We start from the raw sequence: 26,334 nt of genomic DNA, 5'->3' as shown, positions 1-26,334 counted from the left end.
TAGATTTTCCTTACCTTCCAGAAAACATTCGCACAAATTTCATTTTTAAGTTCTTCTCCATTTTGTTAACTTCCTGCCTGATCAATTGCCCTACTTCACTATGACGTCATATCAAAACAATCTTCAACAATCTATTGTTTAAAAAGGATCATGGTCGTCGGACGGGGTCAAATCAACGCAAACCAACCGAACATTGTTCTAAAACCCGTATCAATCCACGAAGTGAAGTAGAATAGCCAGCAAACGCTCAGAATATTTTTAGTACATATTAACACATATTATATCTGAAAACCAGGCCATTTTAGATTAAACTGTTTCGCTAGGAGCAAATTTTGTTGAATTTTCTATTGGATTTGGTGATTCTATCCCCCACATATACAAGCAGTGACGTCATAGTGAATTAAGTCAATTGTAAATGAGCCCGCGGCTATCGACCGGCTTGTCGGCCTATCACTTTGACAACACATCTTGTTCATAAGGGGATCTACAATATATATAGCTTTTTTCTGGCTAATACAGCGAAAATCGTTGCATCGCGACCCGCCGTTTCGAAAAACCCTGATTGGATTTTCCGAACCGTCAATCATCTGGGGTTAATGCAAATTATCATACGAACACGATCGCTCAGCTTCGGCCATCAACGCATCATTTTTTTTGAAAATCTAAAATGACTTGGTGACTGATTCCAAGGAATAGGCCCTTTGCAGCTAGTGGTCACGTGCTTGGATACCGCTTAGCAACACAAAACTGGAGAGCAAGCCTTCCAGTAAACAAAAGTTGTAATAGGTCAAGCACGCGTGGTTTTATACGATAGTTTCATCGTTCAAAACGCTTAATCCTTTTGCCCTATCTACAAACACAGTAAGATAATCTTAAATTCTCTCCTTTGGACTCGATTTTTGGTTCGAAGTAACGATATTCTTCGCGTTATCGCGAAAAAATTGTCACCGCCGGCCCGCTCGACGGCTGAAAAACATGGCGACTTCGCAAGGTATGTACTTCAAAACTCTCCTTTTTTTTGGTTTCTTTTCAATTATTGGACTTCTAAAATCTCTAAAATAACAGTTTAGATTGTGAATGGTGATCGATTGTAATTGGACGGCATTTTAATGGACGATTTGTTTATTTTTTGTGAGAGTGATTCCACGTCTAAAGTCAAGACTAACCCATGTTTACATATATTCGCTGTAGATGTTAGAACTCCCGACGAGCCATCACATACCAAGAAAAATTCTTCGTACCATTGTTGTGTTCCCTTGTGTAACGGAGATTCTCGATATCATCCTGATTTAAAGTTTCACCGCTTACCAGGCCGTGCAAGGGATGAGCAATTGAAAAAGGAATGGCTGGTGAAGATACGAAGAGATGTGGGCCCACACTTCAAGGTATATAGGAATCTAACAATATCAATGCACAATACGAATTGCCTGTGGATCTTTAAAAAACTGTAATGAAGATAAAAATAGTTGAATACAGTTACATTGTTATTAAAAGGACATTTGATTTATAATAGGTTAACAAAAGTACCAGAGTGTGCTCAAAACACTTCACTGAGGAAGATTACAATCCTCCCACTGATTCTGGACGTCAGTTGCTAAAAAGAGAAGCTGTACCATCAATCTTTGACTGGTCAACCAAATCCAAAGCAAGAAGAAAGATAATTCGACAAGTAGATAGGTAATGAATATCACATATTTCTACTTCAATACATTTCATTTAGACTTGACTGATGGAATTGTACTTGATGTTTATTTTGGTTTAAACCAAAATAATTTTATAATTTTAATAATTTAGTCTTTTATAATTTTTTATTTAGTGTGAACTGAGTGTGAACTGAGTGTCATCATAATTTCAAAACCTTTTTACAGAGACACTCAGACAGATGAAAGTGATGACAATGAAGATAATAGTCCCAGCACTTCTACAACCTTCAGCATGGATGACCTACAAGCACAAGTCCAGTCACTCAGAGCACAGTTCCAAGATGCACAAAAGCAACTTGAACAAAGTAGAAATGAAACTGCAGCTGCCCTCACTGAAATAAAAAGGGTTAAAGTTGAAGCTGCAAAAGAAATTGAGGACATTAAGAGGCAAGCTGCAGAACAATTAGCACTTAATAAATTTGGGCTTGAGAGATTTGGCACAGACAATGAGATCATAAGATTTTATACAGGTTTCCCATCCTATTTACATATTCAGTTCTTTTTTAAGTTTTTGCAGCCATGTGCTGCACAAATGACATATTGTTATGCCTCTGGAGAAAGAGAAAGTAGACCAGACTCAAGAAATATGCTTCTTGTGGATGAATTGTTTATGTTTTGTGTACGCCTCAAACTAGGTCTATTCGGACAGGATTTAGCTCATAGGTTCCGAATACATAAATCGTCAGTTTGCAGGAAATTGATCACATGGACTAATTTTTTGTATTTTCTTCTTGGTAGTCAAGTGATCTGGCCTTCAAGGCAAGATGTTGATAGGTTTATGCCAGAAGGTTTTAAAAAGCTTTATGCAAGCACACGTGTCATTTTAGATTGTACAGAGATTTTTGTTCAAACACCTACCTCCCTACTACTTCAGTCGCAGCTTTATTCTAGTTATAAGAGTAATACTACACTCAAGGGTTTGATAGGCATTACCCCTAATGGAGCTATTAGCTTCGTTTCTAGCCTTTACACAGGGGGGATTAGTGATAAGGAAATCACAAGGTGCAGCGGCATTCTAGATTTGTTAGAACCTGGTGATTCAGTCATGGCAGACAAAGGGTTTGACATTGAAGATTTACTTAGGGAGAAGCGGGTAGAGTTAAATATTCCTCCGTTTCTTGAAAGTCAGGAACAATTCTAGGCCGCAGATGTTCAAAAAACAAAGACACTAGCAAGTCTTAGAATTCATGTCGAGAGGGCAATAAGAAGAGTCAAAGAGTACCACTTTTTTGATTCAGATGTGCCATTGTCCACTTTAGGTTCAGTCAATCAGTTATATACTGTAGCCTGCCTCCTTACAAATTTTCAAGGCCCACTTATTTTATCCAATGGTAATAATGAGGCATAGTGTCTGTAAGAAGTTGGTGAATGTATGATTAATGTGGCTTACATAACCCATTAGATAATCTTTAATGCAGGTTGGTTTATCATGTGTCTTGGATTGCTTTTTGTAACTATTTCAATTTGTTTGTAAATGAAAACTCAAAAAAAAAAACTAATGAACAAACACAAAATCTAAATAGCACAAATAAATATAATACTAATATGATATAAATATAATAAAAAATAAATTAAGATTATGAATTGATTTGTCATTAATAAAAATAATATAATATTTGTTATCATAAGAAATCTGGCCATGGTTTGAGAACAACAACAAAAATCTTAGTGTATTAATGTAAATAGTAATTGAAGAAAAAACTATCAACTTTGTCCTTTGCTTGCTGGAAAAACACTGAATCAAAATTAATTCTAGAGCAAACAAACAAATTTTCATCAATGTAACTGAAAAAATCACACCATTCTAATCCTGTGAGTCCAAGCTGGCACTGGATCTGGTAATAATAAATGTCTGTTGTTTTCAGTTTGTACTGGTTAGTGTTCTGGTCCTTGGTGAGATACCTCACATTGTCAAATGATGTTTCCCCCTCTTTAACGACCTTTATTTCTAACAAGCCAAAGGGATTCTGACCATTATTTACGGCATCAAGGTCATAAACTTTCCTGTCTGGGCTACAACCTAGCCATGGGCACTTTGGGTGGACAATCAGCCCAGATGGGAAGAGGTTTACTCTTCCACCCTTTGCATTGCTAGCATAGACCATGGCAGCATGTGGTTCAAGTTCAATGCCTCTTCTCATTGCTGCAGTTTGTACAAATCTGGTGGGGTTTAGCTGATTGACAAGGGTGTCAAAATGTGACACCCGGCGAGCGACAATGCCAAATTTGCTTGCTGTTACCCTTTTTTTTCTGAGCAGGTGCCATACATCACTCTGACTTTGAGTGACTGTTTGCTGCTGCACTCTCAGTGATGACTCTGTTGTCACAGACAATGTTCCAAATATAGATTGTTGACGACTGTCAAGACAGATTGACACATTGTTATTAAATCTGTCCTCTGCACTTGAGAGGGGAAGCTCTGGGAAAGAAGTGCAAGTAAAATCATTTATGATGTAGTCAGTTGACATCTTTTGTTGATATGACAGGACACAGCCTTTTGGGACATTTCCAAACTTGCTCTGTACAAATGGGATATTGCCAAGTTGATCTTGATTGGGCAGAATGGTTGTAAAGAGAGGATAAGGTGGTTGGAAGCCATTAAAGTGCTCTTTTGTGAGGGTAGGATACTGGGTAGATGGGGAATACAAATTACTCTTGATATATCTACTGTACGAAGCGCCAAGTTGGGGTTTTTTCACTAGCACGTCTTGTATTTCTTTTTGTGCGATTTTGGATCCTCTAGGTATGCTCCAACGCTGCTTCATGCTGGTACATGTTAGCTCATCAGGCAATGTCCGATGTCCCAGTTGCTTAAGAAGGGCTAAATAGTAAAGAAGCCTGATCACATGATGGCAGTATCCACCTGCCCCGGCTACACATGAGCACAGCCCAGACAGCAATGTCAAATTGTTGTTCTGGACTGACACCTCTAAAATGTGCGGTGGTTCAGACTTCCTCATTGAGCGGTAACACTTGCATTTAACTCTCACGCACTGGTCGGTATATATCACTAAAAAATTGGAAAAATTAGTGTGAATTGTCTGCCATTCATATCATAATGAAATAGAAAAAACATTTTGGCTATCAAGTACCTTTAACGTCATGTAAATAGCCTGGTTCCGCCATAAATTTGTACGCTTTCGAAGTGCTTGTGCAGCCAGACTTCTCTATAGCGTAGCTCCCTACATCATCGAAGGTGAGGGAAGGAAAGATAGAGATGTCTTGAGTTTCTACTTCATCTAAAACAAAAATAAATATAAAAATATCAGTACGAAGAATTTTTCTTGGTATGTGATGGCTCGTCGGGAGTTCTAACATCTACAGCGAATATATGTAAACATGGGTTAGTCTTGACTTTAGACGTGGAATCACTCTCACAAAAAATAAACAAATCGTCCATTAAAATGCCGTCCAATTACAATCGATCACCATTCACAATCTAAACTGTTATTTTAGAGATTTTAGAAGTCCAATAATTGAAAAGAAACCAAAAAAAAGGAGAGTTTTGAAGTACATACCTTGCGAAGTCGCCATGTTTTTCAGCCGTCGAGCGGGCCGGCGGTGACAATTTTTTCGCGATAACGCGAAGAATATCGTTACTTCGAACCAAAAATCGAGTCCAAAGGAGAGAATTTAAGATTATCTTACTGTGTTTGTAGATAGGGCAAAAGGATTAAGCGTTTTGAACGATGAAACTATCGTATAAAACCACGCGTGCTTGACCTATTACAACTTTTGTTTACTGGAAGGCTTGCTCTCCAGTTTTGTGTTGCTAAGCGGTATCCAAGCACGTGACCACTAGCTGCAAAGGGCCTATTGCGATGGAGAGTTGTTTTTAAGTCTTCTTCCTTTGATTAAAGCCATTCTTGTTGCTCATCCTTATCAAACTCAGAATTTTCAGTTGCTATGATTTTTATCATGAGCAAAAATTTTTGTACTGTTCTTGAGAATGGACGAGATAATATTTTGTAAATATAACCTGTGGTTGTTTCGTAAGCAAATTTTATAGTGATTAAGGGAGCATTCACAAAAAAAACTTGTTGGGGAAGGGGGGCCGACTGATGAGAAAGTGGAGATATGAAACATGAAGATATCAAAGGGGGGTACTGGAAAAAAAAGAAAGCTCTGAAGGGCACCTGAAATTAAAAAATAAATAAAAATGGGCAAATGAAATTGTTTTACTAGCTCATGCCCACAAGGAAGGATTTGATGTACCTTGCACCAACAGAGGCCTTGAAGTAACAGGGGTGGCGGAACCACTCCCCCCCTCCCCTCCACGAACATTCCCCCCCCCCCCCCCCCCCCTCTCCACGAACATTTTGGGGGGGGCCTGGGCCCCCACAAAATATTGGTTCTCAATCATAGTTTTACGGCGCATGCGTCTGCAATCAAACAAAACAGTGGTTATTATCACATAGCGTTAAATATAATATTTCAGTGCCCCCCCCCCCCCCCCCCCCCCCAAAGATGTTCAGCTTCCGCCGCCCCTGAGTAAACACAAGAAATTTCATCAGAACATGTCATGGCTTTTTACTTCCAATACGAGGATATGTGTGAGAGAAATGATCTTGAGAAGATTAATACAGGACACACTAATTTGCAAACACAAGCAATGTGAAGTGGATCGTCTAAATTACTTGCAACATTATCTTTCGAAAGCTAATGAACAACTAGCACAGAACCAATCTGCACCAGATCTGACCGTGTTCTCTAACAGGTTACAGTGCCCCTGATAAGTGAAATCCTGGAAACTATCAAGAGATGTCTTGATTTACTCGGTGATAATTCTGGAGCTAACAAAGTAGACGTTATAATTTCATGTGAACGGTTGGCACTGCAATGTGACAAAACGATTGAACGAATAAAGGATATTGTTTTGCCTGTGATAAAACCAAGATGGTCAGAGGTAACTGAAGCAGGACCTGGTGCAAATTAGAGTTATGGAAATATGTTTTATGTGGAATCTTGACTATTACATCAGATTGCACAGATAGTCAAGAGGTGACTCGGGCCAAAATGAGGCGGAGAGAACATACAGTGCCATAGGCGATGCACTTGTTGACGGTGAAACATTGACCTGGGAATATTACCCAATTTTTGATGGCCTCACAGATGAAGAAATTAAGAACCTTTCAGTAGAAGCGCACACTAGAAACGAAGAGATTAGAATGCAAAAGAATGCATGGAGTGGCAGAGGAAATTGCTGACAGAATTGATGGAGCACCTGTTTTGGGAGAGTTTATTCATTCACAGTTGACCCCATCATCTGAAGATTCTCATTTTTTCAACCAAACTTACATAAAGGAGTACCAGCATGCAACAGCTAACAACAAGCCTTCTGTTTCTGGATACTGCTATATGCAGAACCTTGAGATCTTTATGCAGAGGCACGTTCAGTTAGGCCGAATTGTATTTGGATTATATTCGAGATTCATGTGATCCAGCTACAAACTATGAATATTGCCAAATTACACAATGGCAAACACCTATAATAAAGCGTATTCCACGTCCTTCCCGGATAAGGCAAGGGAAGGTTGTTACTTAGATGTTTTCAGTACACCAACTACAACTGAAGATGGATCACCTCAAGACATTGACGACTTCTTACCAAGAGCAAGAGGCAAGAAATGTTTTGCTGCAGGTGACTTACAGAGTTCTGACAAACAAACATTGACAGACCCCAGTAAAGAAAGTGTGTCCCTGTAGATCTATTACAAGATTCCCGTAAAACACTACGAGGAGCTCTGATTTTGAGCTAGCGAGATGAGGGCTCGTACTAAGAGAAAGCAAAACAAGGAAGATCGGAAAGCTAAACTGTACGATGACTATGACTGACCCTATCTCATGCATTAAATCAGGGGAGTTGAGTAAGCTAACAGTCAAAGAACTCGATAAAATACATAGAGTATCATAAACTCTCATGCAAATACCTCTCCAAAGATGGAAAATTAGGATTTATAAGGCCTCACTACTATGCAAGAAGACAAGAAGAAGAAAGTGTAAATCCCCTTATTTAGCAGTAGTGCTAGTGAAGAAGAGTGGACTACAGATGACACTGAGTGAAAATCAAATAAGTGAAGAGGAAGAGGGTGATGAACTCACAGAAGAAGATAGTGTCAAAGCTACAAGATCAAGAAGAAGGATTGTGAGAAAATTCGAGACTGACTGATGGCTGTATATACTACTGATGCGAGATGCTCTTTTCATTTCTGTTTTTCATTTTGACAAAACTACTCGTTTTAAGGGAGGTAGGTCACGTGACCTGTTAGTGCAAGTCGTCTTTTCCGAGGAATTCAGGAACTGAATGTTTACTAGGCTTTATTTGAATTACGAATTACTCACCTTTCCTGGTCTTTGCCTACATTCAGCTGCTTGATCAGCCTTCTCTTAACTTTAAAACTACTCTCCATAGCAACTGCTTGGAATATTCTTGAGTCATTTTAGATTTTCGCAAAAAGAGGAGTTAACGGCCGATACATTAATATTTGCATAAACTCAAGATGATTGACCGCTGGAATCGGAGCTTATTTGACTCTTCAAGTTTCCGAAAGCCGGTTATTTTTACTCTGTTTTGGGAGTCATTTAGCCTACTCCTCTAAAACTACTCCTACTTGTGGAGTAGATTCTACTCTATCGGTGGAGTAAAATTGAGTGGCCGAAAAGTGCTTTAGGCTCTCAATGTTGTCTTCTGATTGGCTAGCTGGATATAAGTAAGACCTCACCAAAGAAAGATAAGTCTAAATATATTTTTAGACATTTTAGGATGATGTAGAATTATATTTTTTTGAGTCTGCTGTATTTTGTTGAGACCGTCAGTGCGAGACAAATTACAAAGACGAGGGGAAAAGTCCATCCGTGTTGCACCACGAAATGTCTATTAAGTTAAAGTTATAACTTATCATTTGTGCGGGCGGTTTTGATTTAAAGTAAAAAAAAAAAAAAAAAAAGATTATCATTTAGACTGAACTCTAGGCCAAACAGTTTTATTTCTTAAGTTTTAAACTATGATATATAGATTTTCTTGTATTTAGAAAGGTTAGTTCAAGCCCTAAGATGACACATTGCAATTGCCCCATGAGGAAAAAATCCAGACGAATATTCCTCATTTGGAAATCATTTCCAATGTCATTCCACGATATTCCCGTAAAAATCTCCGGTAAACGGTGAAATGTTTTTATACATCGTCAGACTAAATCGAAACTAAATCATTCATAAACAGTTCTAGGTAATTTGGGTTAGTTTTAGTTTTATTTGACAGGAAGTTTTGTTTTTTGTTTCAGTATCATTAATTTCACTGTACGTGCCTCAGTATCGCGGTTAATATTCTGGAATGAATCCATGTCTTTCTAGAAGCAAGCTCAGACGCGCTTTTTTGTGGTACCGTTTCTAGTTTTATCTGTCTGATATGACTTAAGAGTACGAGTTGTTATCTTGTATCATTTCTAATATGAGTTTAAGCCACGACTCTTGACTCTTGACTCTTATCTTTTCTATTTTTAACCCCCACTATTCAGAACGAGGAATAACGCGGCAAGACCCAAAATTCTAACTGCTCGTACAACATCAAGAATGCATGAATGAATGAAATATTTGCCCTACATCACTTTGACGTCAGATTTTTTGATCGCTGGAGAGGGACGCGACAAAGCATCTAAAACAGATGACTTTGCTGCTCTCGTCCTCCAATATAGCTAAAAGTTAATTACAACTTTAAATAACTGACTTGTTAGAAATATTTTATTATGTTGCGCCCATCGGCACCAGGGTATTCTGATGATATCAAAGCGGTTAAGGAAGCAGAAAAGGAGAAGATTAGAAAGACGTTGGCGTGCGTCAGAGTTAACAGTTAAAAAGTGTGTTTACAATTCCAGATGAATTATTTTTACATTGATAAAAAATAACCAATCAAGCCCTAACGTTTTTTTCATGCCATTTCTTTATGACTAGTCTTTAAAAACACATGCCCTCGAAAGGGAAAGGGAACGTCACGTACTGTGGAGAAGCTGTCAACTTATGTTGGTGCGTCTGTCGTAAATCGAGTGTTCTTGATCCCATTATGAGAAAATGACTGATCTGTTATATCCTGTGATCATTTGCATTTGTCAACCTATCACTCGAACATTCTATAGTGCCTTTGAAGTATGCAGTTGTTTCACCTTTACTTAAGGTGCTGACACACGGTGTAACATTGCACGCAACATTGCAAGCACCAAATATTTGAATCGGGGTGTCACACACTATTGCAACAAATTCACACAACATCGCTTGTGTCAGCCTGCTATGTTAAGATATTTGGTCAGCAGTTATAAATCTGGTGCCAGCTGATTGGCTGGAAATTTCAAAATGTTGCAAAATGGGATGCCGTGGGAGCAAATATTGGAATTGTTATAGACAGCACAACTGTCAAGGTGTCTTTTATCCAATGTTAACACATCTAAGAACTAATTGAATTTGCTGGAGCGATGTAAAACATGATTTGCAAGAGTAAACTCACCAGTCTATTGATGGTTTTCACGGCGGCCATGTTGGAGAAACTTAACGAAAGAACTGTCAATGAATTCTTTTGTTATATCCTCCAACATGGCCGCCGTGTCTTTTGTTATTTAATTCTCTTGGGAATGGTTGAAAACCATCAATTCTTTGTAAATATCTTTGCTTCGTGGGCATTCCATAATTTAAGATGGCTGACATATCAGTAAAAAGTTCTGTTGCATAAATATAACCTTTCAGGCTCGTGTACTATCGACAAAGCAAGGTGACGTTATATAACACCATTAACTGAATTGTCTGGCGGTGTTATCATAAAAATTTTCAGAATTTTAGGAATGAAAAGCAGTTCTACGTACAAACATACAGTGGCGTAGCGAGGAGGGCATGTTACGTAATGTGTTCCAAATTTTTGGAAATTTATTGTCGATATACACCTAACTGCAAGAAGGTTGTTAGAAAAATAGAAGAAAAAATTCTTTGGGATCGAATAAACTAGAAAAATTTTTTTTGCATTTTGTTTCTAAAGCTCCCTATGGATGAAAATTACTGTCTTATATATTAGTACTTACGAGGTAATATCAAAAATGCCTATACATTCAGCCTATACATTCAAAACATTGAAATAATTACTTCTGTTTTGCAAAAAAAAAAAAAAAAAAAAAAAAAAAAAAATGATAATGATAATAATAATAATAATTCCTTTTTTTTTGTTTGTTATTGATTATTTTTATCAGTGACAATTTTCCTGCAATCTGAGATTCAATGAATGAAAATGTTTTGGCATTTTCTTAAAACTATTGAATGAATAAAAATGTTTGTTTCTCATCGTTTGTTTGTTTCTGGGGTTTTTGTTTTTGTTTTGCCTTTACTTTTTGTTCAGGTCCTCCAGGAGAACGAGCCGGTCCCCTTCCACACCCATAGTTATGAGAACACTCGTGAAAGTAATCCTTAATTTTACTCTGCCCAGCTACTCTGCCCCATACGACTACCTATACATACAGTCAATATCATTAACGTTGTCCACCGAAAAAAGACATTTAGACATTTACATATTTAGACATTTAGACTAAAAGAAATATCACGTGTTTCCTCGAACGTTCTGGCATAAAACAAACGCTGAAGTACAATTCTCCATCTTAAATGACTTAAGTCCTCACTAAATGGTCGGGGCATTCTGGATTTTCGATTCACGAGTTGAATTTTACATTTAAATTTGAGGTTTACTTTAGTCTAAATATGTAAATGTGTAAATGTGTAAATGTGTAAATGTGTAAATGTGTAAATGTGTAAATGTGTAAATGTGTAAATGTGTAAATGTGTAAATGTGTAAATGTGTAAATGTGTAAATGTGTAAATGTGTAAATGTGTAAATGTGTAAATGTGTAAATGTGTAAATGTGTAAATGTGTAAATGTGTAAATGTGTAAATGTGTAAATGTGTAAATGTGTAAATGTGTAAATGTGTAAATGTGTAAATGTGTAAATGTGTAAATGTGTAAATGTGTAAATGTGTAAATGTGTAAATGTGTAAATGTGTAAATGTGTAAATGTGTAAATGTGTAAATGTGTAAATGTGTAAATGTGTAAATGTGTAAATGTGTAAATGTGTAAATGTGTAAATGTTTTTTTTCGGTGGACAACGTTAATGACATTAACTGTATTAGTACCCCTCACAATAATTTTTTTCTTCTTAAAAAGGAAGATACTTGGGAGAGTACAAAAACTAGTTTGTGGCCTAAGTAGGTTTGAGCATTTCACTGACTGAATTTCAAGCATCTTCCGAGTCCCACTCAAAACGCCGAGAGGAACGAATGGAAGAAAAAGAAAGAAGAAAAAATTAGAGAAAAACAAAGAAAGGGTAAAATAAACAAAAAATTGAAAAAGGAAGAAGGTAAAGCAATTTTTCTCCTTTTTTTCTTTTTCTTTTTTCTTTTTTTGCTTTCGTGACTGTAAAGGTTCATGAATTATTAAAAAGTGTCTGGGTTTCCTGTGCTATCACGTGTTTCTGCTGCATCCAGAACCGTCGATCGTGTCCAAAATAGTCTCCACAAATGTATGCAGGAGCGTTTGAAGTGATTTATATTTTCTCTTCGCTTCATCATCGACTCCAGTCTATTTAAAAGGCTAAAAAGCGTGTGCTGAACACTAGATTACTTCAATTATGCTTTGACTGTGAACTTACAGAGCTGTCATTTAGAACAACAAACTTTATGCAGATTCTGTAAGCTTATTTTCTGTCTAGTCCACGTTACTTAGTCTTTTTGTGTTAGCTTTTTCGTTGCTTTTGTATGAGCTAGTGGTTAATGTTTCTCACTGCATAAAGATTTGATATTTTCGAGATCAAAGAAAGCACACCGTTGTGGGTGTTATTATCGACTTTACACTTGTGATAGAGCGACTGTAGTCTCTGGACAGACATGAAGACATCTAGAAACAAGTCGAGTCGACGTACCAACAAGACTGTTGATGCTTCAGAAAAAAGGTAAGACTACTTTTTAAGGTTCTACTATTATTATTTGTGTTAATTTTTAATTTTAAGTTTTGATGATAATTTTGATAGTATGGGTTTGTTTGGTAAACTTGCCATACAATCGACTATGGCGTCTTGTAAGGCCACTGTATAGATAGCAGGTTATATTATACCCGTGCAATAAAGAGAAATTAAGGATCTAAGAAAATTTATAAAGTAGAATGTTTCAAAATTTTCTTTATTATTACCTTGGTAAAAAAAGATCCCTATTTTATTTACTTAAACTAAAGAAATTATGCATGGATGTTTCATTGACGTCTTTAAGACGTAAGAAATGATTTCTGTCTACAATTAATGGCCATCATATTTTCTTAAATATGAACTTCAGTGTTCTGGCAGAAGCAACTTTCTTTTTATCGTGTTTTCAACAACACTGCTTTAGGGTCAACGAAATTTTTTTATGCAAAAGTTTAATAGTTTTGTCTAAAAAATCTCGAGGGACAGTTATTTGCATTCACGCATCCATGCATGTCTATTTATGTACAATATTTTCTGGTTACGTCACAGTATTCGTTAAATATTTAATAAATTAAGAAACTTTAGTGCCATCACCAACATTAATCGCAAGATTTGAAAGAATAAACATTGAAAATATATATTGACATTACTGTGATGGTGTAAAAAGATCAAAGTAAATTATGTTTTACAACTATCATTCCCCATGCAGGGCTACACTCTATATTTACTACAACATGGAACACTCCTGGAGTAGTCGATCGAAATAATCGAAAATCAAAAAAGTTGAATGCAATCAATGCCAATTATTTGGTTGATTTTGGAAATCGAAGACCAATCGATGGCTTGAAAATTTGTGACTATTAATTGGTTTGATCAATCAATAGACCTATCCCAAATTCGCTTGACTGATCACGAAACAATGGTTTGAAGTCGAGATTGAACTTGATTCTTTTATTCATCAAGTTCAACCTCGACTTGAAAACATTGTTTCGTGGCCAGTCAAGTGAATTCGGGATAGGTCTATTCAATCGACTTTCCGACTATCGATTGCTTCAATTGGTTACGTATTTTTATCAGTTATTCCTAATACTTTTGAACCAGTAAAGTGTAAAATATGTTTTCTGGAAATTTTCCGAGTCTCAGCAAAATTTAGTACAGTTTGGTCCTTTGCTCTTCGCTTGTAATATTCTTATTGGCTTTTCAGTTAAGAAATTGGGGTATGGGAAAAGTTTAAGTTTAGTCTCCAAATGGTGACGTACCTTTTGTTTATTTTTTTCTTAAATGTAACACAACGCAAAAGGCGCCAAGTTCCAGGTGAAATTTGGCTTTCATTCGGCGTTCTAGAAGAACTGCCACCTGTGACAGAGTAATGCCATTTTCTATGGCCACTTTCAATCAATAATCAATTGCCATCGATTGGTGAGGTTAGCTTGTGACTTTCGATTACTTATTAATTGATCAAAACCAATCGAAACCAATTTTGTAATATTTTCGATTGAATTCGATAGTTCAATTGGATTTCTGATCATCAATTGTCATCGTGAATTGACTACGCCGGGAACAATCAACATACAAGTTGATTTTTATCAGCGAGGGAGGAGAATCAGAGAAAAAATAAGGCAATGCAAAAAACTTGTAACACATCAAATAAAATTCACATATGATTCAGCCCAATCTACTAGGGCTAATGGACCCTGACCACAGAATGAAAGGCTAGTGACGAACCACTATGCCACACATGTACCACCCACATATATTTATGCATATGACAAATTCCATTTAGGATTACATTGTATAATAGTGATATGGTGCTTTATCATATACTCAGTAGTAGAGTACAAATACCACAGGAGAAAACCTGGAGCAAATACAAATATTCTGCAATAGTTGCAGTCTACCAAAAATCTGCAGCATGCCTAAAGCAACACAAGTCATGCTTTTGCAATATTTAGTGTCAAAAATAGCTTTAACAATAAAAATAATAAAAAAAATAAAAAGATAAACCCACATAATAACATAACATATTCAATATTTTAGGGTTCAGTGAGGATGGACTTTTTTCTCTTCATATTTTGTTTTGCCCTGGCTAGCTAAAAAAGGGTGTCAATTATTTCTTATAACGACATTAAAATGTTTATTTCTTAGGCAAGATACAGGGCTCAGTCCTTCAAAGCGCCACAGAGAAAAGCTGAATAATGTAATGGATGAGTTGGCTGACCTTTTACCTCTATCCAGTGATGCTAAGTCGGGACTAGATAGGTTATCCATCCTCAAGTTGACTGTCAGTTTTTTCCAGACTCAAAACCTTATTCAAAGTAAGTTTATGGTATTTTTAGCTTATTCTCTTGGGATGGAGTGCAATCCAGCAATATATTAATATTCATGAAGTCTACACTGTCTGTACATGTAACACTTGTATAAACCTGTTGATTACTGCTTGATTACAGGTGCTGACAGAACACAACAATTGCATGGTGCAAACAAGAAAAAAGTTAATGTCCAAGGAGTTAGTCTTAGTGAAATGGCTTTAGAGGTAAATATCACTTAAATTGGTTAAAAGTCTTTCCAAGTGCATGACTGTGTACATTTCAGGCGTCAGGAGTGTGGTCAGGAGGGTGGTCAGGAGGGTGGTCAGGAGGGTGGTCAGGAGGGTGGTCAGGAGGGTGGTCAAGAGGGGGGTCAGGAGGGTGGACAGGAGGGTGGTCAGGAGGGGGGTCAGGAGGGTGGACAGGAGGGTGGTCAGGAGGGTGGTCAGGAGGGGGGTCAGGAGGGTGGTCAGGAGGGTGGTCAGGAGGGTGGTCAGGAGGGTGGACAGGAAGGTGGTCAGGAGGGTAGTCAGGAGGGTGGTCAGGAGGGTGGACAGGATGGGGGTCAGGAGGGGGGTCAGGAGGGTGGTCAGGAGGGGGGTCAGGAGGGTGGTTGGGAGGGTGGTCAGGAGGGTGGTCAGTTTGGGGTGGGCCAGTTGTCAAAATTATGGATAAAGTTGTATTATGGCGTTGAGAGCATTTTAGAAGGTAGCCTGAATGGCTTTTTAGAACCAAGAATGGCCTTCATCATAGCTACATAGTGTTACCATAGTAACCTTGTATACAAATCTATGATCAGCTTCATAAAAATTGAATTCTAAACTCACCAACTTTAATAATAATATGGTTGGCCTGTTGGGTATCAATGTGTGAGCCTCCATTAGCAATAGATTACTACCCAAAACTCTATGTTTACATGTATTACTAGACAACGCTTTCACATCAAGTCTAGATGTCTCTAGGGAGCCACTTTAATATACAAGTTGTAAAATTAGTCTGAAAAATAAGCTGTAATGAGTCTCATTGATGTCCTAACTCTGTGCAAAAATTAAAAGACCTGAGAGATAACAGGTAGATGTAGGATTGATATCCAAGCAATTTATGTTCATTTTCTTATTCTCCATAGCTCTGCGGGTGGACTGAGAGTTTATAAATACATACCAAACCATATTTTATATTCATGAAATAAGAACACTTCCAAACAGCTATTAAAACTGTATTTTTTATTTTATTTTATTTTTTTTGAACAGGCTATAGGTGGATTTTTCATTGTGATAACAGAAGATGGTAATGTTTATTATGTCTCAGAAAATGTTAAGAACTATCTTGGGTACAGTCAGGTTAGTCAAAACACTTTTTGATGTTTAATCTTAATTCCCTCATGGCTTGCTAGCATGCATGCCAAAAGACACACGCATCCATGCATGTCCATTGACTGCCAACCTTTACCAAACACTGAACATTGTTATGTAAATAATGCTGGTTTGGCTCAGGTATACAATGTTCTCCCATTTCAGATCATGTGTCATTCCCTAGAGTATTATTTCTTTGTTTAACAGTTGCACATGAGAAGACACATGAATAAAAATACAACTCAAACAAAGAATCTTATTCTCAAGGGAAAATGACACATGGTCTGTAATGGGAGAACATTAAGCCCAAGCCAAGTAGGTCTGTTGGCTCTGATGATGTTGTGTACCAGGTAAATGTCAACGAGTTCAGAATTTTTCTTGATATGAGATGGCTGCTTCAAGTGCCACTTATAGTACTTTTCATGATTCCGTGACCTACTGACTCCAGATGTCTGGCATTTTGGCTTCCATCAATCAAACTCCCTTACCAACGTGCCAAGTTCATTCCATCTGCTTGGGGATTATTTGGAGTTTAGAATTTTTTTAAATTATAACAAATTTATTAATAATCTAAAAAAATTATTATCTGATCACAGACACGGCTAATGCATCAAGATTTCTTTTCTCATGTTCACCCTGAAGACTTGCAAGGCTTCAAGTCATGTTTTGAGGAGTGCCCATCAAAGGTTAGAACAAAATGTAGTTAACATCTAGGAAATAGCCATGCATGGGTATTGAATATTTAGTATCAATAGATGGATTGCAAGCATTCCCAAGGGAGTTGAAAGACAAAGGCCATTGTGGTGCCATTAACTACAATGGATGCTAATAAAAAAAACTTTTGTTTAATGGCACCTTGAACGCTCCCCTGAGAGGCCGCAATGACATAACATGCAATTGAAGAATTGTTGACTAAATAATGAATAAAAAATACAAAGTGTACATAAAATATAGGTCTGAAGCCTGATATATGTAGCATGAATAGTGCATCAAGCAATGCCGAGCTGATTATCTTGAGATCAAACAGAGAATCGTTATGTTTATTTTAGCTATACAGTGCATAATGCAGTATGATTAGACTGTATATACATCTTTAATTTATTAAAATGTTAATAGTGAAACTGTTGCTCAATCTTGCACCAAAACATTAGTCAATCCACATGTTTCTGCTATCTTGCTGTGGAAAATCATGGAATGGTGATCATAACTTGTTGGACTGACAGAAAGCATGGAGGCATTTAACACATGTTTGAATGTTTGATATCCACTGTGTGTCTCAAATGAATAACAGAATAACATCATTTCTCAGAACAATTTTTGGTCTCACCTGCTTTGTATATGTTTTGAACATAACAATAATTTTGCAATAATTTGAATGAGTGTGTCATTTATTATGCATCTTAATTAGCTAATTAAGCTAATTAAGATTATGCATCTTAACGAAGGTATGCAGATGTATATGTAGGTATATCTATATGTACATTGTATGTAACTATTTATACTGATGACATTCCTTTCTTTTGAATCAGAAAACAGGTTTTTCAAAGGAGAGCCATAATTTGCCATTCACGGTGCCAGGTTTGTGAAAATGTATTATGCATATTAAGTTATTCTTGGCTTTCACTTGACGTCATCAATAAATATTAAAATTCAAAATATTCACTCCACAAAACAGTTTGTCAAACATTTCGTTTACATCATTATGAGAAAAGCTTTACCAAAATAATTTTGTATTTTTTCGATGTTCGGTTTAGATTTATTACCAGCCGAGTAATCATTGTCATGCATATTCAAAGCATTAGAAATAAGGAAATTTAATTGAAATGCTACATTATTATTTTTGTTTCGATTTAGTAGATGATTGTTAACTTTATTAAGTGAGTGCAATATAAACATGATTTTCAACCTTCATGATTTGCCCTCCATGTTTGTACCCCTCAATAGGACACCAAGATGGTGGACCCATACATTTCAACTAATTTATGAGTATAATCAATCGCTCATATCTCCATATCTAATAATTCTTTTAGCTACAAATTTTGATATATAGATACAGTATTTAGATAGATATATAGTTTTCGTTGTTCTTTCGGTTTGTTGTCTATAAGTCTTTGGAAAATTTTCGATGGCTTACATGTAGGTGAAAGCCTAGAAATGCTGCTTACTTATTCATAGTTCCAACTCCCCTTATTTACCATTGCTATGTCCTACGAGCTCAACAAATAATTATTATCTAGAATATCTCAGAATTTAAAACTTGGAAAATAAATAATGAATTGCTTCAATTGTTTCATGTCCTCAGAAAATAAAGAAAATTGTCTTGTAATCCTTGTAGTACTCTTTTGAACACATACTGTGTAGTTGTTTGTGGGACAAGATTTTAGTTGCACTAGAAAAACTGCTGTAATTATGGTCGTTATTGATCCCTATTGTGTGAGTCGGAACTATAAATTGGTGGTGGACATCATTTTAATGATCCCGTCATATCCCCAGGGGCACTAATATGCCACCTGGTACTCGTGTGTCACTAACCACTTTCCGTATACATCAGCGAATTTGTTAAACAAAAGCCATTAATATATAATTATTTAATCAAGACAAACTGGCAGGGTTTTTTTCTACTGTACAGCTAGCTGTCAGCGGTTTTTATTAGACTGTTAAAACTCAAATCATGCAATGTATGGAAATAACTTGGTAATGGGTTCCTTTGCTAGAGGGCACTTTTCACTTGGCTACATGTATAAATTAAAAAGAAGTGTGGAATAGGAATATCCCATCTGCTTTGCTGTGGCTGTGTCATTGCCATAAGTATAGAACATTCTGATTAATTGATCACAAAGGCGAGGCACCATGATTGGCTTATTAGATGTCTTTAGCCTTCACTCAGTATGCAATACCCTTTGCATGCTTCTTCTTTACTGTACTGGTTGAACTTTTTATTTCATATTTACAGATTCACGTCAAGAATGCTATTGCAATATTAGATGTCATGCAGGACGGTTGTCTAGCCATATCAGCCCTTTTTATTATAAGGTATAATTGTGTAGCAGTAAAACAGATTGTTTAAACATGTGGAAACGAGTATTTCCTCAGAAACTTACATGCCAAGTATTATTTTTCAGTGTTTTAGGTTTTATGGTCACTTAAAGATGATCAAAAGGGGTGCAAAAACTGGAAGCCAATATGGATTCTTTGCACTTTGTTCGCCTGTTAGCAGAAGTGAAAATATTAACAGGCCAATCAAAGAACACATAGAGAAATACACATGCAAAATGGATGCAGCTATGGCAAATTTGCAAGTTGATAGCAGGTGAGCTATACTGTTGCTTCTTTTACTTGGTGCATAAATTATAAAAAAACATTGTTTCACTCTTGATGTTGGGCACCGGAGTGTTGCAGTATTTCTACACTAGTTTCACTAATGGGATTATAATGTACAGTGCTTTAGAGTTTGTTCGTCTGCTTCACACACAAAAAAAATGATTCCACTTGACCCAAAAATGCCTTGTATGAAATGATGCCAAACTGATGATTTGTGCTTGAGTGGAATGATAACAAGATAGGTTTCCTGAAACCAAAAGAACATGTTCCAAGCATCATCCTGCAAGACTGAGGTCCAGACATTAAGTTTATGGTTATGCAGTTTCACCTTATGCACACTTGATGTATTTGGTTGTTTGATATTATTGCAATCTCTCTGCATCTCCTACTCTCTACTTCTCCATAGCAAATAATGCTTTACCCCCCCCCCCCCCCCCAAGTTGCAAAGTATTATGGGTATGTGAAAGTAGAGAATAATACTCTTTCGTTTCTATCTGCAGGGGTCTAAAAGTTCTTCGGTTCAATGAACAAGACTTGATGGGTAAAAGTGCCTACTTCTTCTTCCATCCAGATGACCTTAGTTCCATGGCTTTGGTCCATGAACGCTGTGAGTAATGATGATGACAATTTTTTCCACATTAATTATATATTTTTATGCTTATACGTATGAAAAACACATATTCATCTTCCGATTCATATTTCTGAAAGGTTATTAAATCGCATTTTTCCCTCATGGTTTTCAGTAATGAAAGATTTCAAAGCTTCTATAACGTTCAGGATTTTGAAGGGAAATGGAAAATGGCAGTGGGTACGAGGCACAGGATACACTATGCTGAAGAATGGTCAAATAGAGGGCATGGTAGCACATAATGTATTTGTTAGGTGAGTTGACTATTTTAGTTTGTTGTTATAGTTTATTTCTATGTTCTAGTTTTTTACTGTACTTGCCTTCCCTCCACTAACAATATATCTATCCCATCCCCCCTGTCCCTGGGGATCCCCTGGTTATCCCTTGTCTATCATCTTGTCCCCACTTGCCTTACGACTGCCTCCACTAACAATATGTCTATCCCATCCCCCTGTCCCTGGGGATCCCTGGACACCTTTCAAGACGGTTTACTGGTTGTGAGCCAATGTAAAATCGCCACAACTGAAATATTAATAACTTTTTAAATCCCTAATTTCGTCTTCTCTCTCTCTCAAGTCTAAAATTATACTATAAAGCAATTACTCTTAGAAAATAACAATATACTTAAACAATTGTTCAGGCTCAGTGATTATGCTAAATATTCACCAATAATCACTTTTTCTTTGGAGAATAACTGTTAAATATGACTCAATGCCTGCGTACTCGGTATTTAACTCCCACTAAAGATCCATGCACGTCATGCGTTATGGTCGCTGCTAAGGCTTTTGAATTATTCATGAGTTGTTGAATAAAGCGCGTAGTGATTCCCACCTTGACGGTTCGACTGAATTCTTTCTTTTTCCTCAAGCGATGAAGAAGGGGCGTATTACAAGGCTCAGAATATTAAAGAAATGAAAGAATGGATTGAAGGGCAAGAAAAAATAAAAGCCTTGACAAAGTGTCTATCTTCGGCTTCTTCATCAAGTTGTTCCTCTCCTTGTGACAGTGCACATGGGAGCTTGAGTTCAGATGCTGAGAGTTCATTCCAATCCTTATCAAGCAACACATCTGGATTCATAACCAGCACGGCCAATGGTGTGACGACTTCCATACAAACCTTAAGTAAGTTTTTGGAAATGAAAGGTCAAATATCAAATATTTTAGGTGAAGCGTTAGTGGCGTAGCAGTGAGAGCACTTGCCTCTGACCAAAGGGAAGAGATGACAAAGCTAGAGCAAAACAATGGCGCATTATAAACAACAAAACTAAGCAAATTATATTATGAATTTTAATTAATCTTATTTCATTATCATTATTTATTTCACTTGTTTTATTTCATTAATACACGTATAGTGATTCATTAAACTGATGATGGACGATGGATATCGTCCGAAATATCTTACTCAAAAAACTTCTAGTCATTCTTTTCGTATATAAACTTTTGGCCCAAAGAAAACATATTCACAATTCATTGTTAAAACAATTTAAACTTAAGAAATGACTCGCAAAGTGAACAAAATTGTTTATAGTCAGTAGTGTTGATAATGTTGTTTGGTAAGTCATTGAAACGTTTTGACTCAAGAACAGTCTTGTAAAGTATAACATTGCAGCATCTTGACTAGCCTCCTTCGCAGCCGTTCTTAGGGTCGTCACGCAACGTTGCGTGACGACCCTAAGAACGGCTGCGAAAGAGGCTACATCTTGACTGGCTAATAGCGTTGTTTGAGCATAGTCTCCTTATAAGGTAATTCCCTTGAAAGAAATTTTACCGATAACTTTGTCCTGAAACTTTGCATGGTCATTAGTTATGGGGGTCCCCGTTCTCGCTTTTGATTTATCTTTTTTTTTTTTTGAAAAAAAAAAAAAGAGTAGTCTTACACTTTTCCGAGTGGAGACTGGGGCGAGTCAGATAAAAATCGCAATTTCTCTACTCAAAAAAAAGTTAAAATTGATTTTGAACATGTTTCTTATTTAGTTTCCGAAAGAAAAATGCCTAAATTTTGTTAGTTCCATGCTTTTAGTTGTATGCGCATAAAAATGCGCAGTGCAAAACAAGAATTACCTTAAAGGCTACACTGGTCAGAGGTTCTACAAACAAGATAGGCCTTTATGCAAAATAAAGTTATGTTTGGAAAGACACGTTTTTCTATAGGACGTGTTTTTTGACACATGTGACAAGGCAGCCAGATTAGTGTACAAAAAAATAGAAACTTCCTGCACAGTATGTGCACAAAAATAGAGTTCAACAGAGTATCGAAGAGTATCCCCGAGTTTTGGGGAGTGTTGGGGAGTGTTCTTGGGGGGTTTCAGCTGAATCCATGTTTAAGCGATTTTCGTCAGAGTAGCGCTTTAAGTGTAAATATTTATGTATATTTCCGAATCGGCTCTTGGTCAAAATATGTTATAATAATCAATCACAGTAAGTGGCTGTCGACTAGAAAGTATTTTACTCCTTCGACAACCACACACACTTTCTCTTATTCTTTTTTCTATATTTCAATTGTAAATCATTGGCTCTTATAATTTCCATAATTATATCCTTGTAATAATTCTTTTATTTCTATTAATGTGTGTTAATAAATAAAAAGTTCAAAGTTCAAAAAGTTCGAAGTGGACGTCACAAAATTGTTTTAAAGACATTTGGGATTTTGGTGACATCAGAAACTGCATGTAAAAATATGAATTGGTGCTAAACTTCACACCGATAGAGCGAAAAACGGCTGAGATATAGGTCATTTAATACGAACATATCCCCATACATTTTCTGTTATTTAAGGCTGGATCTAACGTGATTGGATCCAATCCAAAATAAAAGAAAATGTATGGGGGTTTTTGGATCTTAAATACCCAACATCTCCATTCTAAAGCTCGGAACAGCCTTAAAGCTGGCAGAAATGTAGGCAATGGTGTGTTCTAGAAAATATGATCATTTCAAAACTGAATTGCAAAATTTGATGACGTCACACTTCGGTACTCCATTCCCCGAGGATAGAAAATGTATTGTTATATAGACCAAATGTAAAACTCGCATTGATGTGAGGCTTAAGTTGTGAACAAAGGGATCTGGCATGATTCGTGACCTTTAAATCACGCCAAATTGCTTTGCATCACGCCAGATCCCTTTGTTCACAGCTTAAGCCTCACATCAATGCGAGTTTTGCATTTGGTCTATAGCTACGAAATTTTTCGATATAACGAACACTCTTATTAGTTGAAAGATCACACCACGTGACACTAGCTAAATCTAAATATATCTCGACCGGGAAATAAGTAACTCAGTTGTAACGTACCTTCCCTAACGAAGAATATTTGTTCTTCGCTAGTTTCCTTGGTGTTGCCAATTTTGTTGTTCTAGACAAAAAGAACAAAATAATTTAAAGTTTGTTCCTCTTTTCCAGCTGTAAGCAAGTCACCAGGTTACCGTAATGGATATGTCCTGCAATTACCAGCAGGTGATTACCATGAAGCTCCTTCATCTGTTAATGCAACCAAGACTACTCCTAACACTATTTATGAACAGCCTAGATTACCTCATTTTAATGCTGATGTCACTTCTAAATCTGAAGCTGTGGTTACTTCCCAAGTTAGTGAAGGATGTTTGGCTGTTCTTGATAACGAAATGACCTCCATAATCAAAGAATTGCATAGTTCCTTTATAGATGAAGGTGGCCACAGTGATTCACCTTGTTCGTCATTTTCGCCCATTCAACGGCAGCCTATGATGACAAACAATGTATGTCAAAATCGTTCAGGTGGCACGGAAACCGGTGTTAATGGTACAAATAGTGCGTCTTTTATTACGAACCCTTATCCAGTACCTAATGCTTTTGCCTTCCATTTGGGAGGTGTATTTGATGCCCCGCATAATGACGAAGTGTCTCTACAAGATGGTGAGCATTTTTCGGCTAAACATTTGATTGCAAACCCGTCTTATTTACAACCAGATGCTTCTAAGAGTAATGGAGTAGTGGAAGAAAGCAATGAATATCTCAAAGATACCCCAAACGAAGACTCCTTCCAAGACTTTGAGATGCTGCCTTTGGGTGAAATCGAAAGCATTTTGTCACATGAAAGTCACTCGTCATATTCAACAACACCAGATAGTTTACATCCATCATCATCATCATCAAGTAGTCTACCTATCCTCGAACACGTCTTCATGGACCCACAGTTGAATCCAATGTCCGAAAGTTATGAACAGAATCTGGCATCAGCTAATTTACCTGCAATCACAGAGGTTTTTGAAACTGAGACAGCTTTATACGAAAGTCATGGTAATCCAATTACCACGTCGGATCTTGTAAGCTTTACTTTTACTATTTCTAATGGGATTGAGACGGCGAGACGAAAGGATTTAAGTCATAAAAAAGATCATGGAGCTTACATCGAAGATCTAAAAGATAACTGTAACTTGGCTGATCATCATTTGCATAAGAATCATCACACATTTAACAGCAGTTCTGAACCTATTCATCTCGCCAACTCCCGGGTAAATTTCACTCCCGAAGCAAGAAAATAAAATCACAGTTTTCAATCCACCCTGCAGTACCTTGGATGGAGAGAAAGTAGCTAGTTTATCTTAAAATTTCATTGTTTTCCTCAAAGGAGTAAAAAGGCTGAGTTTTACTTTTACGCTATCCATAAACTCCCATAATGCGACTATCATGAGCATGTATATTTGTAGTCTTTTAAAAAGTAATCCATGCATGTTGAAGTAGTCTGGGTCACTTGCTATAACAAATCCTTTTAGCGCACAACATTCAGGACTTTATCCCCTATAAGACTGGCATTTGTGTCAAAAGTGAACACCAGAATTGAAAATAGCATCTCGACTGCACTGGAGATGTTCTTACTAAAAGAAGTCCTTTTCATTTCTGGTTTTCGTTTTGATACAATGAAATATTTAAGGGTGTTGGGTCACGTGACCTGTTTGCACAAATGACCTAGGATTGCAAATTTTCACAACTTTTTGATAGTGCCTTAGCACCGTGACCCACGTTTTTTAAAGATATTAAAGAGTTAGATATATTTATTTTGTTGCTATGGTGTCTTGTAAGCTGCTTTTGATCAGTAATTCTCATTGTGAATGAGAAAAAAACCATGTAAATATAATGGCTCATATTATATGGATGCACACGAAACAAAAATGAATATTAAAAGAGAGAGTAGAAATGTTGACATTCACTCTATCACATTCCAATAAACAATGAACTATGGAGCGTTGTTTTTATACTTTGATGTCGGGTTCAGTGCTCCAGTTTCGAGTTCTCCTTCCTCAGTCTCATTAATTAGTCTCGGTTTTGCGTTATATTATCCAGCGATTCGACCAAAACCCGCGGCATTTTAATCAACTCATTGTTCCGTAGTACGTAATAAATTAATTGACCTTAGTAAGAGAAAACAACATTTGTACACAATCGAGGTTAAGACTGAGCAAAGGCGAACTCGACATGGGGGGTATAGACCCGTTCAGATTTGACGTAATCTTTCCTAATTCAGTACCTTATGTTGATGTAAGATCTTGTATTTAAATCACATTTCAACATAAATGTACCGTATATTAATCATGTTATACGTTTTTTTAATGGATTTTTTTTAACCGGCTGAGTGGAAAAGAGTTTTGAATCCAGAAGAAAAAACTGAAAATTGAGCACTTTACGTGATATAAAATATCATAGTAAATGTTCATACGATATTCTCTACTCCAAAATTTCGTTTTACGTAATTCCATGACTTAGGGGAATGCGATATGAAAACCAGGGGAGGTCATTTTTCTGCCGCAATAAGGGGTGGGATCTGAGAAAGTAATTTCTTCGAGGTACATTTTAGGGTGGGTCACACGTGGGTTTTCAGTAGTCGAAAATTCTCGAGTTTTTTTTAGTTTTCATACTGCTAAATGGTCAGGCTCTACATATGGACACCAGTTATATTTCTCTATGCGGGACATATTTGAGACGGACAAGTTTTTTGTCCTGGCCACGTGTCGTTGCACACAAATAAACTGGTTTCACCATGACAACTATTGTTATTCTTTGCGCGTGCCCAGGC

At 36.8% G+C, this 26,334-nt stretch overlaps 4 protein-coding genes across 6 annotated transcripts in view; 2 read left to right on the top strand and 2 right to left on the bottom strand.

Moving 5' to 3' along the window:
* The window catches only part of LOC116302431 (BAI1-associated protein 3), a 31,868-nt gene extending 31,707 nt beyond the window's left edge, over positions 1-161 (bottom strand). The window contains exon 1 of the mRNA XM_031711721.2: positions 15-161. Coding sequence (XP_031567581.2) covers positions 15-61 — 47 coding nt within the window. The 5' untranslated portion in view covers positions 62-161. The remainder of the gene's footprint in view (positions 1-14) is intronic.
* Positions 162-707: 546 nt separating this feature from the next.
* Positions 708-3,283, top strand: LOC148910238 (uncharacterized). Of its 2 annotated transcripts, XM_089031935.1 has the most exons (4): positions 708-991; positions 1,192-1,385; positions 1,514-1,677; positions 1,869-3,283. In XM_089031935.1, the coding sequence occupies exons 1-4, from the start codon at positions 976-978 to the stop codon at positions 2,842-2,844; spliced, it is 1,350 nt and encodes a 449-aa protein (XP_088888061.1). In that variant the 5' UTR covers positions 708-975; the 3' UTR covers positions 2,845-3,283. The 2 variants fall into 2 exon arrangements, with proteins under 2 accessions (XP_088888061.1, XP_088888060.1); XM_089031934.1 differs by having other exon boundaries at positions 708-1,385.
* Positions 3,268-5,512, bottom strand: LOC148910237 (uncharacterized). 2 transcript variants are annotated; one of them, XM_089031932.1, is made up of 3 exons: positions 5,222-5,512; positions 4,796-5,021; positions 3,268-4,713 (listed from the first exon to the last, which is right to left on the bottom strand). In XM_089031932.1, exons 2-3 carry the CDS (start codon positions 5,019-5,021, stop codon positions 3,377-3,379), a joined length of 1,563 nt encoding a protein of 520 aa, XP_088888058.1. In that variant the 5' UTR covers positions 5,222-5,512; the 3' UTR covers positions 3,268-3,376. The 2 variants fall into 2 exon arrangements, with proteins under 2 accessions (XP_088888058.1, XP_088888059.1); XM_089031933.1 differs by having other exon boundaries at positions 4,796-4,942.
* Positions 5,513-12,205: 6,693 nt separating this feature from the next.
* Positions 12,206-25,502, top strand: LOC116302433 (uncharacterized). Its single transcript, XM_031711723.1, has 12 exons — positions 12,206-12,674; positions 14,826-14,995; positions 15,128-15,213; positions 16,237-16,326; positions 16,935-17,024; positions 17,868-17,916; positions 19,292-19,371; positions 19,461-19,648; positions 20,160-20,266; positions 20,403-20,541; positions 21,156-21,409; positions 23,685-25,502. Exons 1-12 carry the CDS (start codon positions 12,610-12,612, stop codon positions 24,803-24,805), a joined length of 2,439 nt encoding a protein of 812 aa, XP_031567583.1. The 5' UTR covers positions 12,206-12,609; the 3' UTR covers positions 24,806-25,502.
* The last annotated feature ends 832 nt before the right edge of the window (positions 25,503-26,334 follow it).

This window comes from Actinia tenebrosa, unplaced genomic scaffold, assembly GCF_029948245.1.
Source record: "Actinia tenebrosa isolate PJP-AT-01 unplaced genomic scaffold, QUT_ActTen_1.0 PGA_scaffold17__23_contigs__length_9995812, whole genome shotgun sequence".
NCBI lineage: Eukaryota > Metazoa > Cnidaria > Anthozoa > Actiniaria > Actiniidae > Actinia > Actinia tenebrosa.
Note: the sequence above shows the minus strand (reverse complement) of the source record. Positions and strands in the feature narration are given on the sequence as shown.

Coding starts and splice junctions, on each gene's coding strand:
- LOC148910238 (XM_089031934.1), top strand. CDS start 1,110: ATGGACGATTTGTTTATTTTTTGTGAGAGTGATTCCACGTCTAAAGTC. Junction 1,386..1,513: donor ATGTGGGCCCACACTTCAAG/GTATATAGGAAT, acceptor GATTTATAATAG/GTTAACAAAAGTACCAGAGT. Junction 1,678..1,868: donor ATAATTCGACAAGTAGATAG/GTAATGAATATC, acceptor ACCTTTTTACAG/AGACACTCAGACAGATGAAA.
- LOC148910237 (XM_089031932.1), bottom strand. CDS start 5,021: ATGTTAGAACTCCCGACGAGCCATCACATACCAAGAAAAATTCTTCGT. Junction 4,714..4,795: donor CTATTTACATGACGTTAAAG/GTACTTGATAGC, acceptor CCAATTTTTTAG/TGATATATACCGACCAGTGC.
- LOC116302433 (XM_031711723.1), top strand. CDS start 12,610: ATGAAGACATCTAGAAACAAGTCGAGTCGACGTACCAACAAGACTGTT. Junction 16,327..16,934: donor ACTATCTTGGGTACAGTCAG/GTTAGTCAAAAC, acceptor ATCTGATCACAG/ACACGGCTAATGCATCAAGA. Junction 17,917..19,291: donor TTTGCCATTCACGGTGCCAG/GTTTGTGAAAAT, acceptor TCATATTTACAG/ATTCACGTCAAGAATGCTAT.